This window comes from Orbicella faveolata, unplaced genomic scaffold (assembly GCF_042242905.1).
Source record: "Orbicella faveolata isolate gen_17 unplaced genomic scaffold, um_ofav_v1 contig_47, whole genome shotgun sequence".
Lineage (NCBI taxonomy): Eukaryota > Metazoa > Cnidaria > Anthozoa > Scleractinia > Merulinidae > Orbicella > Orbicella faveolata.
The window spans coordinates 17,502,501-17,515,424 of record NW_028301577.1 but is presented as its reverse complement, the minus strand read 5'-3'; the positions used below and the strand labels follow the sequence as shown (position 1 = coordinate 17,515,424).

Below are 12,924 nucleotides of genomic sequence, written 5' to 3'. Positions count from 1 at the left end.
CTTACCCATTCCATACTTGAGATTGACATGTTAAAACCCTCAACACCACAAATTGGCTTGGCATTTCCCTTTCCTCCATGTTCATGTGTTGGATAAATTTTTTCTTCAAGTAGGGAGCTGTCATATGCCCCCTCCCCCCCCCCCCCCCCTCCACCACCACCACGGCCCATAACTGTATAAGGTAAAGTGTACATCATGCCAGTGGCCTATACAGCTAGGGCTTGTCCTGATTTCTATAGGATTAAGCAACTAGAAGTATTTCTGCTCCCCCCTGGATGGGATGCTAGGCCATCGCAGGGTCACTCCCCAGGATAAATTCACCAGCAACCTTTCATACACCTGGGAGAAGAGAGATACTGTGAGAGCTATGAGGGAGAAGTGTCTTGCCCAAAAGAACAATGTTATGACCCTGGCTAGAGCTCAAACTCAGAGCACTTGATCTAGAGTCCAGCTTGTTCACCATTAGGCCACCATGCTTTTGCACCCATAACTGTATAGTACATAATTTGTTTTCCTTCTCAGGACTAATGAATTTTTCTGCCCTATATTTGTAGGAGCAGAGCCTCCAGATGCTGCAATAGAGCATGCTGGAATCATTGCATTGCAGGCTCAGGAAATACAGGTGGACCACTCAGTAAGTGCTCATTACATCATAACAAGATATAATCTAGAAAATTAGGGAAGGGAAACGTCATGAGGTTGTTTCTTATTCAGTGGCAGACAAATGCAGTGGGATGATGTGCCTAGCTGTAGAAGTTAAAAGTTTCTTATCACTTGAAGTTAGAGAGTTTCTGAGAACAACTGTCTTATGAAATGAAATGGGAAAAAATCAGTGTGTAGCGAAAACCTTACAGCAAATTCAGCTGTGAGTTTGTCATTTGATGGCTAGTTTTGTACAGGTAACTTTTGATACATGTAAACTATCAGTGACTTGGCTTAAATAACACACATACATGTGTTTGTTTGTTTCTTGCTTGGTTTTTGCAGTGGATCATCATTCCTCTTCTCAGCAGTGCAGTGGCTCAGTTTAAAAAGTACAAGTCACCCAGAATGAAAAGATATTTGAGTGAGCAATACTGTTGTAACCTTTGTCCGTACATGTACATGTATTACTGTTTAATGTCATTGCTGCTTGAGTTCTTGTTGATAAATTGAGTTCAGAAACCTGCGTAGGCATGGGCTAACAGTGATCAAATTACTTACTAGTAATGTATTTTAGTTCATTAGCAGCTTTAGCAAGGTCTCACATGAATGGCTTGATACCCTTTAAGAGAACAACAGAAACAATGCCCCCAGCCCCAAAACAATAACAGCCTGCTATACTATGATGACAAATAGAATTACAAGCTTATGAGAGCTGCTTATGAATTTTATTCCATTGGCCTGTGACATCTTGGAACAAACTGGCAAAGTTGTTGTGGCTTCTCCGCATAAACATAGGCTTACTAGTTTAAACTGGTTTGTGAATCCACAAGTACCTGTAACAGTTTCTTTACTGTTCATTTTAAATGTTTTAGTGGTACAGATGGGTGAGGAATATTATCATGCTAGAGACTACAGCAAGGCTTTAATGTGAGTGTAGTAATATTTTACAAAGTTTGATGTGTATCATTTTTAAACGTGTTTTCACAATATTGTGTTGTTTCAGAAGACAGAAGGGTTTTTGTTTTGACAGATGCTGCTTAGAGAAAACTTCATAACACTCTTTCACTCTGTTTGTTTTTCAGGTTGTTGTGTAGAGTCACTTGGGATTACCGCAGAGAAAAATGGTGGTCACTTCTGACCTCAGTGTTAATCACGTCATTGAGGTACTGAGTAGTTGTTAGTTATTTTTCATTGAACAGTAGAAGATTACAATAAAAACACAATTAGAAGCAAACTACCAGAATGGACCAAGAATCTATCCGATCAAAGCATGTGTCACTACGGCCACCTTCCTTGTGCCAAGGCTCCTTCCGGCTAAAAGGTTTTATAATACCGTCGCTTGCATCTAAGCGTGAACACGTGACGCCGAAACGTACTCTAATTGGGTGTCAAACGTGGCATGATTGGTCATCAAACATTTGAAGTTTAGCAGACCGTGGTGCGAACTTTCGCGCTTAAAGTTCAGCACACGAAATGGCAGAAAGATTGGACATTGAAGACTTGTCCAGAGAAATTGACCCTGACCTGTGTCAATATACATACGCCTTTCGCGAAAGTGGTTTTACTTCTAGTGTAACCATGAAATATTGATTTTCGCCCGTATGATGAACATTTTGAGCGCGAAAGTTCGCGTTGTACGGTCTGCTAAACTTCAAATGTTTGATGACCAATCATGCCACGTTTGACACCCAATAAGGGCATGTTTCGGCGCCACGTGTTCATGCTTAGTTACAAGCAACGGTAATAATTCTTCTTGTCAATTGAGCTCATTTGTATAATTATAAATATTTGTTTATTTATTTATTATAACTAAATAACTTAACATCTTGAAGATGGCACATAAAACTGATTATATCTATACTGAAATTGAAGCTCGAGCTGGAAAGCTAAATTAACCAGTTGGCTTTCTTGTTAGCTCCTCGCACAATTGAAGTTCTAGGGAGCATGTAAATAAAAAGAAAACAAAGAAAGGGAAATTAACATTACAACATGTAATATGTAGCCATGTTTAGTGTAAAGGAAAATTACTTCCTTTCTTCTTTTGACAGTAGATAATGTTATAGTTACTTCGAAAATGCAAATACAGTTGAGCCTGGGATGTGAATGGGCGAGACCTGAACCTGATCATACTGGTGAACCGTTTAATAGACACATCACTCTGATCACTAGAGATATAGCCAAGTCTTATACTTTCCTGAGGGTATTATGTGTCTGTATCGTGTTTTAAATTTTTCAAGACATCAATGTTTAGTGATTTTCATTTCAGGTGTGCTTATCTTGTCGGAAATGTGCAAGAGTACATCACTCTTTCGCTTGAATTGATGGGAAGATGTATCTTTTCAAAGATGCCAGTTGCTGAAAAGAGTCATTACTTAACATCATTCTAATCTCGCATTACAAAAAGAGTACTTACGTTGTATAACAGATGTAATCGTGCTCAAGCTTACGCGGATACAACAGGTCAAGCAGCAAAACATTGCTTGGCCAATGGGCTTGTGAAGTTTAATCCATTCTACTCGGAAATTCTTCAGTTTGGGTTTCGCTTTAAACTCCCAACCCCACTTCCATGAAAAAAAATTCTATTACATTACCCCACTCCAGTTTACAATGGTGTTACATTAGGTGGGTATGGACATTTTGTAAGTAATTGTATCGTATCGAAGTATTTGTTTTGTTCTTAGTAGCGTAAGTATCGTTTTGTTGGTAATATCGTACTGTAAGTAGTTTCGTATTTCTTTAAGTCTAAAAAAATATTTAAAAAGGTGGGTACGTGTATGGACATTTTCTGGAACAGTACAGTGTTATTCTCTGCTGCTGCTGCTGCTGCTGCTGGTAATAGTTGTGGAAAAGTGGAACTAAACCCGTTGACCCTGATTTATAGTTGCTTGGTTTCAGTTGACGCCACTAAACTGTAACAGGATTTTAACCCCCTCGCCAAAGTAAACAGGTCTGAAAGATATTTATCATTAAATAAATATTCCTTGATTCTAAAACAAATCAGATGTTGAAAATTCACCTGAGGAAAAAACAAGATGTCAGACAAACCTCATCCAAGTTATGTCGGTAAGAATGTGGCTTTATACAGAGTTGAGAGAGGGATAATCCAAGAGGTCCTGAAGGTCATCACTCGGGCGTCAGCGCTGGTAACAGGGCAGTCACTCCAGTTCAAAATAAACCTTGCGTGCCTCTGTTCTCACTTGCTAGAATTTACGAACACTCTTTGTTATGGGCTCCTCAAGACGTTATGCGTCGGTTCAGTAATAGATCACAGAAGACGTTAAAATGTGGTACAGTGCCACTTTTTGGTCACACCACATTTTAACGTTATCTGCGATCTATTACTGAACAGACGCACGGCAACATGGAATATATTTGTTAACCTGACAGCAAGCTCTTTTAAGTGGAAGAGCTGAGAGAGCTTTCTCGCAGGGTACTCAAAATGGGGAGAGGCCATATAGCACATGATTTTGCCACATTTCATTTAGATTCAGGGATGGCGGAGTTTATTTTGAATTGGGGGGGGGGGGGGGTTACAAGCGAGCACCACAGGCGCTAACTTGTAGGGGGTCTGGAGATATTTGTAAAATTATTATTTTGTGTATTTTTCGCTTGAAATTGGGGGGGGGGGGGGGAGACTTTACGACCCCCAGGCTATGCCGCCCGTGATATTATGGTAAAATATCCTTTAGGACGGTGAAGGCCAAAACATGTTATACATGATCTTACATGTACAAGCTTTATGAACACCCAAGTTTGTGGTGTGACTGTGGCGTGGTCACATGACCCCCTACTTTCGTGTCCCAGTCAACAAACAAACACAAACGTCTAGAGTAACCTGAAATGAAGAACATTCGTGTTGTTTGCCATTTCCTCGTAAATGATAGAATGAATGCCCTGAGCCCGAGCCAGGATGTGACTTTGAAGCAGTAGAAGAGGCAAAGGAATTGTGGAAAACACTGAAGGCGTCGCCACAGACACCCCAGGTGTTTACCATACAGATGGAACAAATAGCACCATTTGGTGAGAATGATGGTTTATTTGCCACTTAGGGTGGTTTTCAGTGTAGTAAAACCAAACCCAAACCAATAACTTACCAATTAGACTACTCAGCCAATCTTAAACCGTAGTAAAACCAAAACCAAGACCAAAGTAATTGCCTGATTACTTTCAACTCTCAGTTGAAGCTAATAGACCAGTTTCGATAAATTAAAATTCAGCCTAAAACAATAGACCTCAGCACGAGGCTCAGGGGAATAACTGCAGAGTTTGTGGGATTTATTCCCCGGAGCCTCGTGCTGAGGTCTATTGTTTTAGGCTGAATTTTGAAATTGGTCTAACTGCTCTAAAATGTGTTTCATAATTAGTCATTTATGACTGTTATATATGCTGTTTGCTCAAAACTGTTGTAGACAGAAGCTGAAGTTAACAAAAAGCCACCACAATGACCGTGTGCTTACAAATTCACCACATTTATCCATGGTAGATGCACGCACTCAGTAGACCATAGAAAGGACGTTATTAAGTTTTGACAACCCTGGAGGGACCTTGAGCGAAGCGATTTGTTTTACATGGTGTTTGAAAAGAGTAATTCCATATTGCGCAAAGGTTAACTCACGTCAATCATCACTCACTGGGAAATTCACAGGTCTGCTCATAGAGCACTTTGATTAGACTGCGAGCAGTCCAACCTCGTTCCCAGGGTCTCTGATCTTCACGCCCCCTGGAGCGAGAAGATGAGAGACCCTGGGAACGAGGTTGCGGGTAGTCTCTGTTTTGCTCGAGAATCCGTGGGGAAGAACTCAGACGAGAACACAACAGAAATACAACGCTCGCATGCTCACTTGTTTTGCGTTCTTCCCTATGATTTTCGAGCAAAAGAGAGACTGCGCGCAGTCTATGTCTAATAGTGTAAATCAAGTGGTTGATTTGTACAATTTTTTTCAATTAAATGGACATCGTGTCCCTGTCAATCGTCAACGTTTGCTTTGTTCAGCTGTCGAGCAAAGAGAGAGTAGGAGTTTCCTTAGTTATTGCAACAAGTGCACCAATCAAACTCCAAGGGAAAGCCAGTCTAATCGCGTGGGTTAGATCACTTCTGGCTGCTTGGAACTGAATAGCGTAGCAAAAAGGCATACCCTGGGTAAATTGCGTGGCCTAACTTTGAACAAATTACAAATCAAGCACAAACTAAACCAAACATGTAATGTGATTTCTCAAAATGGACCGTATACACGTTGTTCTTTCATTTATTTATTGAGCTTTTCGCTTGCTGTTTGTCTATTATGTTGATAACCGTCTTTTTCTCTCTACAGTTGAATGCAAGGCTGTATTTGATTCGTCAACAATCTCGGCAGATTCGACTATCCTCCTTCAAATTTACTTGAGGTTTGTCCTGATTTTAGTTTTCAACACCAGATAGTCTAGTGCTTCGTCAAGAAACGAAGGTAATAACTTTGTTTTTTTCTTGTTTCAGGGTAACGTGTCCTTTCCCAATCCGTTTTTCTAAAATTGCTGTTTTCTTCAGCAATCAGGTTAGTTAAACGCAATTCTTTATCATAAGATAATTGTTATTAATGATCCTCTTTCGAGGCCTGGTCTGAGCTTCCACTAACGATACTACATTTAGGAAATAACACACTGGCTGTGGGTAAAATTTGGGTGGCAGGGAAGGACGACTGGGGAGTATATACGGATAAATGTTTTTCTAAAAGTAGCGGAATAGTCCTGTTCAGTATCTATACACGACATTCTGAATTGTAGTGTGAAAGCTTGCCCCCATTTTTTTTTTTTTTTTTTTTTTTTGGGAAAGACAGATTATTAGCCTTATTCATGGTGAACATTTCTATAGATCTAAATGATTTTGTTTATTCGCTCGAAGATGGTCCTAAAGCGTAGTATCAGGGGTTCAGATGTGTAGAGCAAGGGTCCCAGTCATGGGAGGGTGGGAGGGTAAAAGAAAAATCAGTGGCGAAGGATCGGCACAAACAAGAAGACTGAATACAACGAGGAGCGTGTGCTTGACTAGAGGTCCGGGGCATGAGGTGGACACGTGAGAGACATGGCTGGAACCATTGATACACTGTCTTTTACAGATGTAGATAACAGTGGCTTTACTTAGGAAATGAAAGGTTTGTTGTTGTATCAGAAGGGAGTGATTGTTTTCAACTGGGAATCCCTGATGGACTTTGAGATCAGGAATTGGTGGCATGTTACCTATGTTACTGGGATTTACTTATGAGCGTGACAGGAGGTTCATAGTGTTACATGTCTCTGAAATAAAGTGTTACAATGCAGAATTTGTGTGCCTGTCTTTGAGATATTGTCTCTCAGGTCTCATTAACATCAGTTTATGGATGCCATAAACTTAAACTTAGTATAAATCTACTAGTGTTCTATCACGAATGCCGTTCGCTGATTGGCTACGCTACTCACTATCTATTCTGCTGTAGATAGTGAGTAGCGTAGCAGTGTGCGCTTGTTAACAAAATGACGACCGCTTCTTGGCGTTTTCGAGGTGTCTGTGAGGAGAATTTTGATAAAGGTTTGAACGACTAGTAGATTTATACTAAAACAATTAGATTATTCGCTCTCGATTTCTATGCGTGATAGTTGACTCGGGCTGTGCCCTCGTCAACTATCACGCGATAGGAATCGAGAGTGAATAATCTAATTGTTAAATAGTATGCAGGCAGCATAAAATTCGTTCCAGAGGCTACTGGCCTACAACAGTTGAATTTTGGCCATCTTGTGACTTGTCTTGTTTTCTTTTTCGTAGTTTTATAACCAGCAGTGCGTAGTGGAGACGGGATTGACTCAAGGAGAGGGTGGATTGTATCTTTTACCAGCTAAGACCAAAGTCATTCCATTCCAGCTTGTTCCACAGCCAGAGGATGTGGGAAAACAGCTTCAGGTACAACAATCTGTCATGTAAACTAACTCAAAGCTTCTCAGGAGCCTTAAGTTTTTCTTTGTTTCCCTGTTGATGTGTGAGGCATTCATCGTGCACATTACAGCTACAGAGTGTTTTCACCGGAGGTCGCGAGTTCGAGTCCCGCTCTGACAACTAAGTTGGAGTTGTTTCTTGGTAGCCCCAGTTCAACTCCTCGGTCATGCTTGTAAATAGCCAACTGGTCTGCCTCCTGTCAGTTGGGACTCTTACGCCTGTTATCTTTATTTGAAACAGTTGTTTCTTTCAGTTTAAGTGGCATGCCTGTATGGGAACTAGCTAGGCGTAGCTAAGTGCATGGACCACTAAAAACAACATTTGAGCGTTTAATCTTTTTCTTACGTAAACAGTTTCTTTTGTTCCAATAAATTTGCATGGCTGCTTGCCACCTGAGGGAAAATGCGCTATGCGTTCAGTCAGTCTGGTGTTTTTTTGGCATCTTGAGATTCAGAATGGTAGCTAAAACTGCCAGGAAGTTTTGACTCTAAAACTGGTGTTATACTGAATGGTTTTTGCTAATCACAACTACATGTGATTCACACGGCGTTTCTGAAAGGTTCATGTTTGTTGTGTTGTTCCCAGGTCACCTCTGTCGCTCTGGAGCTGGGCTCCCGTGGGTCTCGATGTGCTGTGCTTGTGTGGAGTGGTTGGGGAGGGGAGGCTGCGGCTACTAACAACTCCTTTGTGTCTTACGGCTTAAAGTCCGCAAGCAAAGAAGATCAGATCGATTGGGATGATTTAAAAGCTGTATCGAAAATCAAGTTAGTGTAAATGTTGTTCATAGTGTATAGTGCGCTACAAACAGCCCCTCGGTAGGCTTTAGTAAGCCATGCAGGTCGACGAGTGTGGAATTGTTTTTTTGGGGGGGGAGGGGGGTGGTGGGGAAGGGCGTGATTGAACTGGCGCCAAGTGAACTTGGAACATGTGCGCTCTCTTAGTATTATCCCAGCATTGTGTACATTGACTTCGATAAACATAATTAGTATTATAGCCTGACTGAAGCACACACAACTTCAGATATTTGCACTCGATCCCGTCAAATGTTTACAATAATAAAACAGAGCCTACAGCAGACTGAGGACAAATACAAATAGCAAGGGGTTTGTTGTGAGGCTCTGTTTTGCTGCTGCGAAACGACTCTTCCGCTTTGAAACGTCACAACCGCCTCAGTGATAAGAAGAAAGTTAGGGTTAAGGCGACGGATGGTATAAAGAGTCCAACACGAGTGTCAAGGCCAATGGCGTGGCGTTATTATATTTGCTGTTGTACTGTTTAAGGTTACCGTGTACCTTCAGAATGAAAAATTTTCAATTTTCGTTTGTCTCCATGAATATACCTTGAGTTACAAGCTTTCAGACAAGGAAAGAAAATTCAAAAGAGCAAATATGCAGTAAACTGTCCTTGAATGAGTTTGAGGGCTGTGTTCGTTTTCTCAGTGTTATTTTATTTAAATCTTTTTTGCTGTTTTTTTTAAAACTCTGTTTTTGCTGGATGGGGACACTTAGAAGAGTTAAAACTCAAAGGTCTTTTCTCCGATTTCAGTCAAATTTGGTCAATTGAAAAATAGACCAACTAAAGCGAGTTGGGGAATTTGGCAATTCTGAAAATTATGTTGTTGCGAGTTATGAAAATGTTCTGTAGCTTTTGAATGCAATCAAACAAAAGAAAACTCCAACACGTTTTTTTAAGCGTTTGGGTGCCTGATCGCGAGAAAAAAAAACTAAAATTTCCAAAATATAAAAATCGTGTTGAGGTGGAACTTTAAAAAAAAATGATGTATGGCTTCGAGTTTAGACCTCGGGGAAAACTTCGATGAGTCATTTTCGGGAAAACCTAATAAATATTCTGAATAACGAGATCTATAAGCTTTAATCTGGTGCAGGAGTTAGGGTGTCTGCGATGTGATCGCGAAGCGCTACATCCGTTGGACTGGAGACACCCCTGAAGGTACACGGTAGCCTTAATTGTAGTGTTGTCTTTTTGACCGATCACTAGCTCTAGATCGAAAACGTGCGCACTTTAAACCGAGAGGATGTGGAAAATGAATTCTATATTGGCTTATGAAACAACACCAGCCCCTGCGGTTTTGCTCTTTCACAAGGCGAGCCATGCATCCCTGACTAACCCAGCTGCTAATTAATGCCTGTTTGAACGTGCTTTATCTAAGCGATCAGGTTTGAGAGATTGTCATCTGTTGATTTTTTTCTGCTCAGTGACGCGCCTTGGGTAAAAACATTGTTAAATCTACATAATGTGAGGTGACTGTAATTGCGTGCTATATGCAATCTACACAATAATCTTTGGAGCCGGCTACAAACAGGTGTTCCTCGATTTCTTGTTTGTTCTGTAATTTCAAACAATTATTCAGCTTTGAGAAACCGTCCCCAGTTTTTAGGCTCAATTTTGAGGGCTGCTACAGGTCATTTAATTGTCAGAGGAGAAAATATTCTCCAAGGTTAGAGAGTTTCATTTTGATTCAGGGAAAATTGACATTTTGAAAAAGAAGTCGGGTAAAACTTGATGAAAATGATAACACGGCTGATTTAATACCCATCAAGGCTGGAAGAAACATTTCGGGTCACTTGTGATCTCAACGGTGTTTTCCCTTAAAGGCAAAAGCTATTAAAAACTAATTAGTCTAAACCTAATTGGAAGAAAGGACGGCTGTAACGGGGAGGATGGAGGTCACTACTATATCTGACATTTCGTATATATTGGGTCAGAAAAAATTATTTTTATAAGGGAAAAGTCAGGGAATAGTTGGGGAATTTTGAAAAGTGATGTCTGTGGCAACCATGATTTAATTTAGATCATTAGGTCATACCTATTTAAAAGTCAGTTTTTTAAACATAAAATCTACTTAGGGATATTTACATGAAATATACCTATTTACCGCGGTTCGGTTTCCTTTGGCGCTTTGTTTTGAAGGAATTAAAACTTCCATTCATGTTATAGTGTACTATAGTTGTAATGTTGACTTCAGTCGATAAGTCCATAGGTTTCCTTTGAGACTTTGGAACAAGATTTGACATGAAATTGTCCTTATATCCTCAAGTGATTACAAATCCATGTGACTGATTATTCATCCTCAAATAAAATAATTTGTCTGCTATTTTAACCTCAAGTGAAAACTTAACTTGAATGAAAAATAGAATAGCGCGCTAATGCGATTAGAATCGGATTCAGATTTAAGTAAAGCCCTATCACAGGAGGAAAAAACTTTGTTTCGAAAGGAAATACAAGCTAGATTACAAAAAACATTAGTTAAGTAATGATTGCATTGTATAAAGATAGAGCTCAGTACGTGATCAGCGTCAATAGCTTATCACACCTTAGTTAAGTACAGTTGGCTATCTGCAGTTTCCTGTTCAAACGCCACTTTTGGATGACTGGGGTGGGTTCGTAATGTTCTTAATTGTCTCCTCCTCGGCGTCAAAGCATTTCTTATATCAGTAGCTGGTGTCTTCCCTGTTGTTTGCGTTCTTAAAGAACACATACCCAACGCATTTCGAAATTCGGGAATTCGTAATACATACACAATTGGATTTATGAAAGAGTTCGAAAAATTTACCAGGTTCACAACCAGATTATTTCTCAAAGATATCGAGAGGCCATGAACGTCCAAAATGCTTGTAATAATTAAAGGTAGCCATGATAGCAGAGCCAGTCCAGATGCGATCAGCAAGGTTTTTGTTAAACGTTTGTTGTGCAAGGCTCTGTTTGGCTGTTGTGAAGCGACCCTTCCATGTTGAAACTTTGTCCAAATGCTGAAGTTGAAAGCGCAAATGATGAACGTTAGAATCAGAGCGTAAGGCGTCCAGGCGAACACAGCATGTTTGTATGAAGTGAAATGACTCAGTGCTATGACTACTGACGATATAACGATAGCTAGTGTCCATACCGCAACAAGAACGATGCGATATGCGCGCGTTGTCACTATTTGACTCTTCAAGGGCCAATAAATAGCGTAAAATCTTTCTCCAGATATTGCGGCCGCAGAAATTAGAGAGGCTTGTGCAAAAACGGTATCAGTGACGGTGTGGGCCATGAAGAAGGACTTATTCGACAGCGCTTCTTCGACTCTCCAAAGGTCATAGGAATATCCGATGAACAAAACGTAGATAGGTACAGACAGTATTCCCAGCATAAGATCAGCAAACGCCATACTTATGACTAGAAATAAACTTTTCTTGCGTAGTTTCTTGTTAACTACGAACAGGACAACGATGAACAAGTTTCCTACGACAATAAAGACCGATGCCAAAATATAAGCGCTGCACAATGCGATCCCCTCTACCTTGGAAAGAACGACTGCACCAGTTGCATTGCTCTCTGCTGATGTGCTGTTCATTTTCGGCTTTTCCATAAAGATGAAAACGTTTTCACTTTGATGTTACGCTGATGAGGACGTCTGCTTACTGCAACGTAAAACAAAATTCTTCAATGGCTAAACGTGACTGATGAAGAATTGGCATGTCACAGCAGATTTTGTATTTTCTCTTTTTCCGTGTCAAGGCTTATAATCATTGACGATACACAGTCGACTCCTATACCTGCTATACCAATTACGTTTAGTTCTGTCTTGCGTAGAGAATAACGCACATGTTTTAAACCATTTCAATAACAACATTCTCGAAAGTCATTGGTTCTTTGCAAGTGCTATTTTTGCTAAATATGACGTACAAGTAGATAAGGTGCTTAATAACAAAGAATTCAGTCACGAGAGATCTAATAACAACGTTTCCGGTAACAAAATTCGCGTGCCTTGCATATGAATGGCTTCCTTCTGATGAATGAATATTGCCGGCTTCTTTACATTCCAAAAACGTTTTAAGAAAACCGCTTTTTTTTTTCCAGCGAACTTTATATCATCATAGAGGTGATTAATTTTTAACAGGCTTTTCTTTGTCTAAATTTCTTCCTCAAATTTGTTTGATGTCCAAACTTCGAGTCCTCGAATTCTTAAATCGTGTAGTCATGCAATAAAAATATGCAGAGTTGCTACAGGTCAAGAAATGGTCAGGGAAAAAATTCTTCAAGGTCAGGGAAAAGTCAGGGAGTTTTGTTTTGAGACATGGGAAATTGACATTTTCACGAAAAGTCAGGGCTGATTGAGATTATAACACGGCTGATTTAAAACCATTGAAGGCTGGAGGAAACATTTCAGGTCGCAGTGACCTTAACGATGTTTTACGTTTATGAAGAAGGCCAATTTATGGAACAGATCAGGTTTATAAATAAGCGGAAAGGACAGCTGTAAGGAGAGGCCGGAGGCCGCTCCTATATCTGACATTTCCTATTTTATTTGGTCAGGGACATCTTATTTTTCTCAG

The 12,924-nt window shown here is 40.1% G+C and overlaps 2 protein-coding genes across 2 annotated transcripts in view; one reads left to right on the top strand and one right to left on the bottom strand.

Moving 5' to 3' along the window:
* LOC110066021 (trafficking protein particle complex subunit 11-like) overlaps positions 1 to 12,924 on the top strand; it is a 36,805-nt gene that overhangs the window by 11,186 nt on the left and 12,695 nt on the right. The window contains exons 13-23 of the mRNA XM_089279295.1: positions 555 to 634; positions 988 to 1,066; positions 1,518 to 1,572; positions 1,728 to 1,808; positions 2,912 to 2,976; positions 3,647 to 3,708; positions 4,530 to 4,665; positions 5,958 to 6,030; positions 6,119 to 6,176; positions 7,421 to 7,555; positions 8,174 to 8,352. Of these exons, the coding sequence (XP_089135421.1) occupies positions 555 to 634; positions 988 to 1,066; positions 1,518 to 1,572; positions 1,728 to 1,808; positions 2,912 to 2,976; positions 3,647 to 3,708; positions 4,530 to 4,665; positions 5,958 to 6,030; positions 6,119 to 6,176; positions 7,421 to 7,555; positions 8,174 to 8,352 (1,003 nt within the window). The remainder of the gene's footprint in view (positions 1 to 554; positions 635 to 987; positions 1,067 to 1,517; positions 1,573 to 1,727; positions 1,809 to 2,911; positions 2,977 to 3,646; positions 3,709 to 4,529; positions 4,666 to 5,957; positions 6,031 to 6,118; positions 6,177 to 7,420; positions 7,556 to 8,173; positions 8,353 to 12,924) is intronic.
* LOC110066020 (adrenocorticotropic hormone receptor-like) lies at positions 10,375 to 12,287 on the bottom strand. The gene has a single exon (XM_020773218.2). The coding sequence runs from the start codon at positions 11,955 to 11,957 to the stop codon at positions 10,917 to 10,919; it is 1,041 nt and encodes a 346-aa protein (XP_020628877.2). The 5' UTR covers positions 11,958 to 12,287; the 3' UTR covers positions 10,375 to 10,916.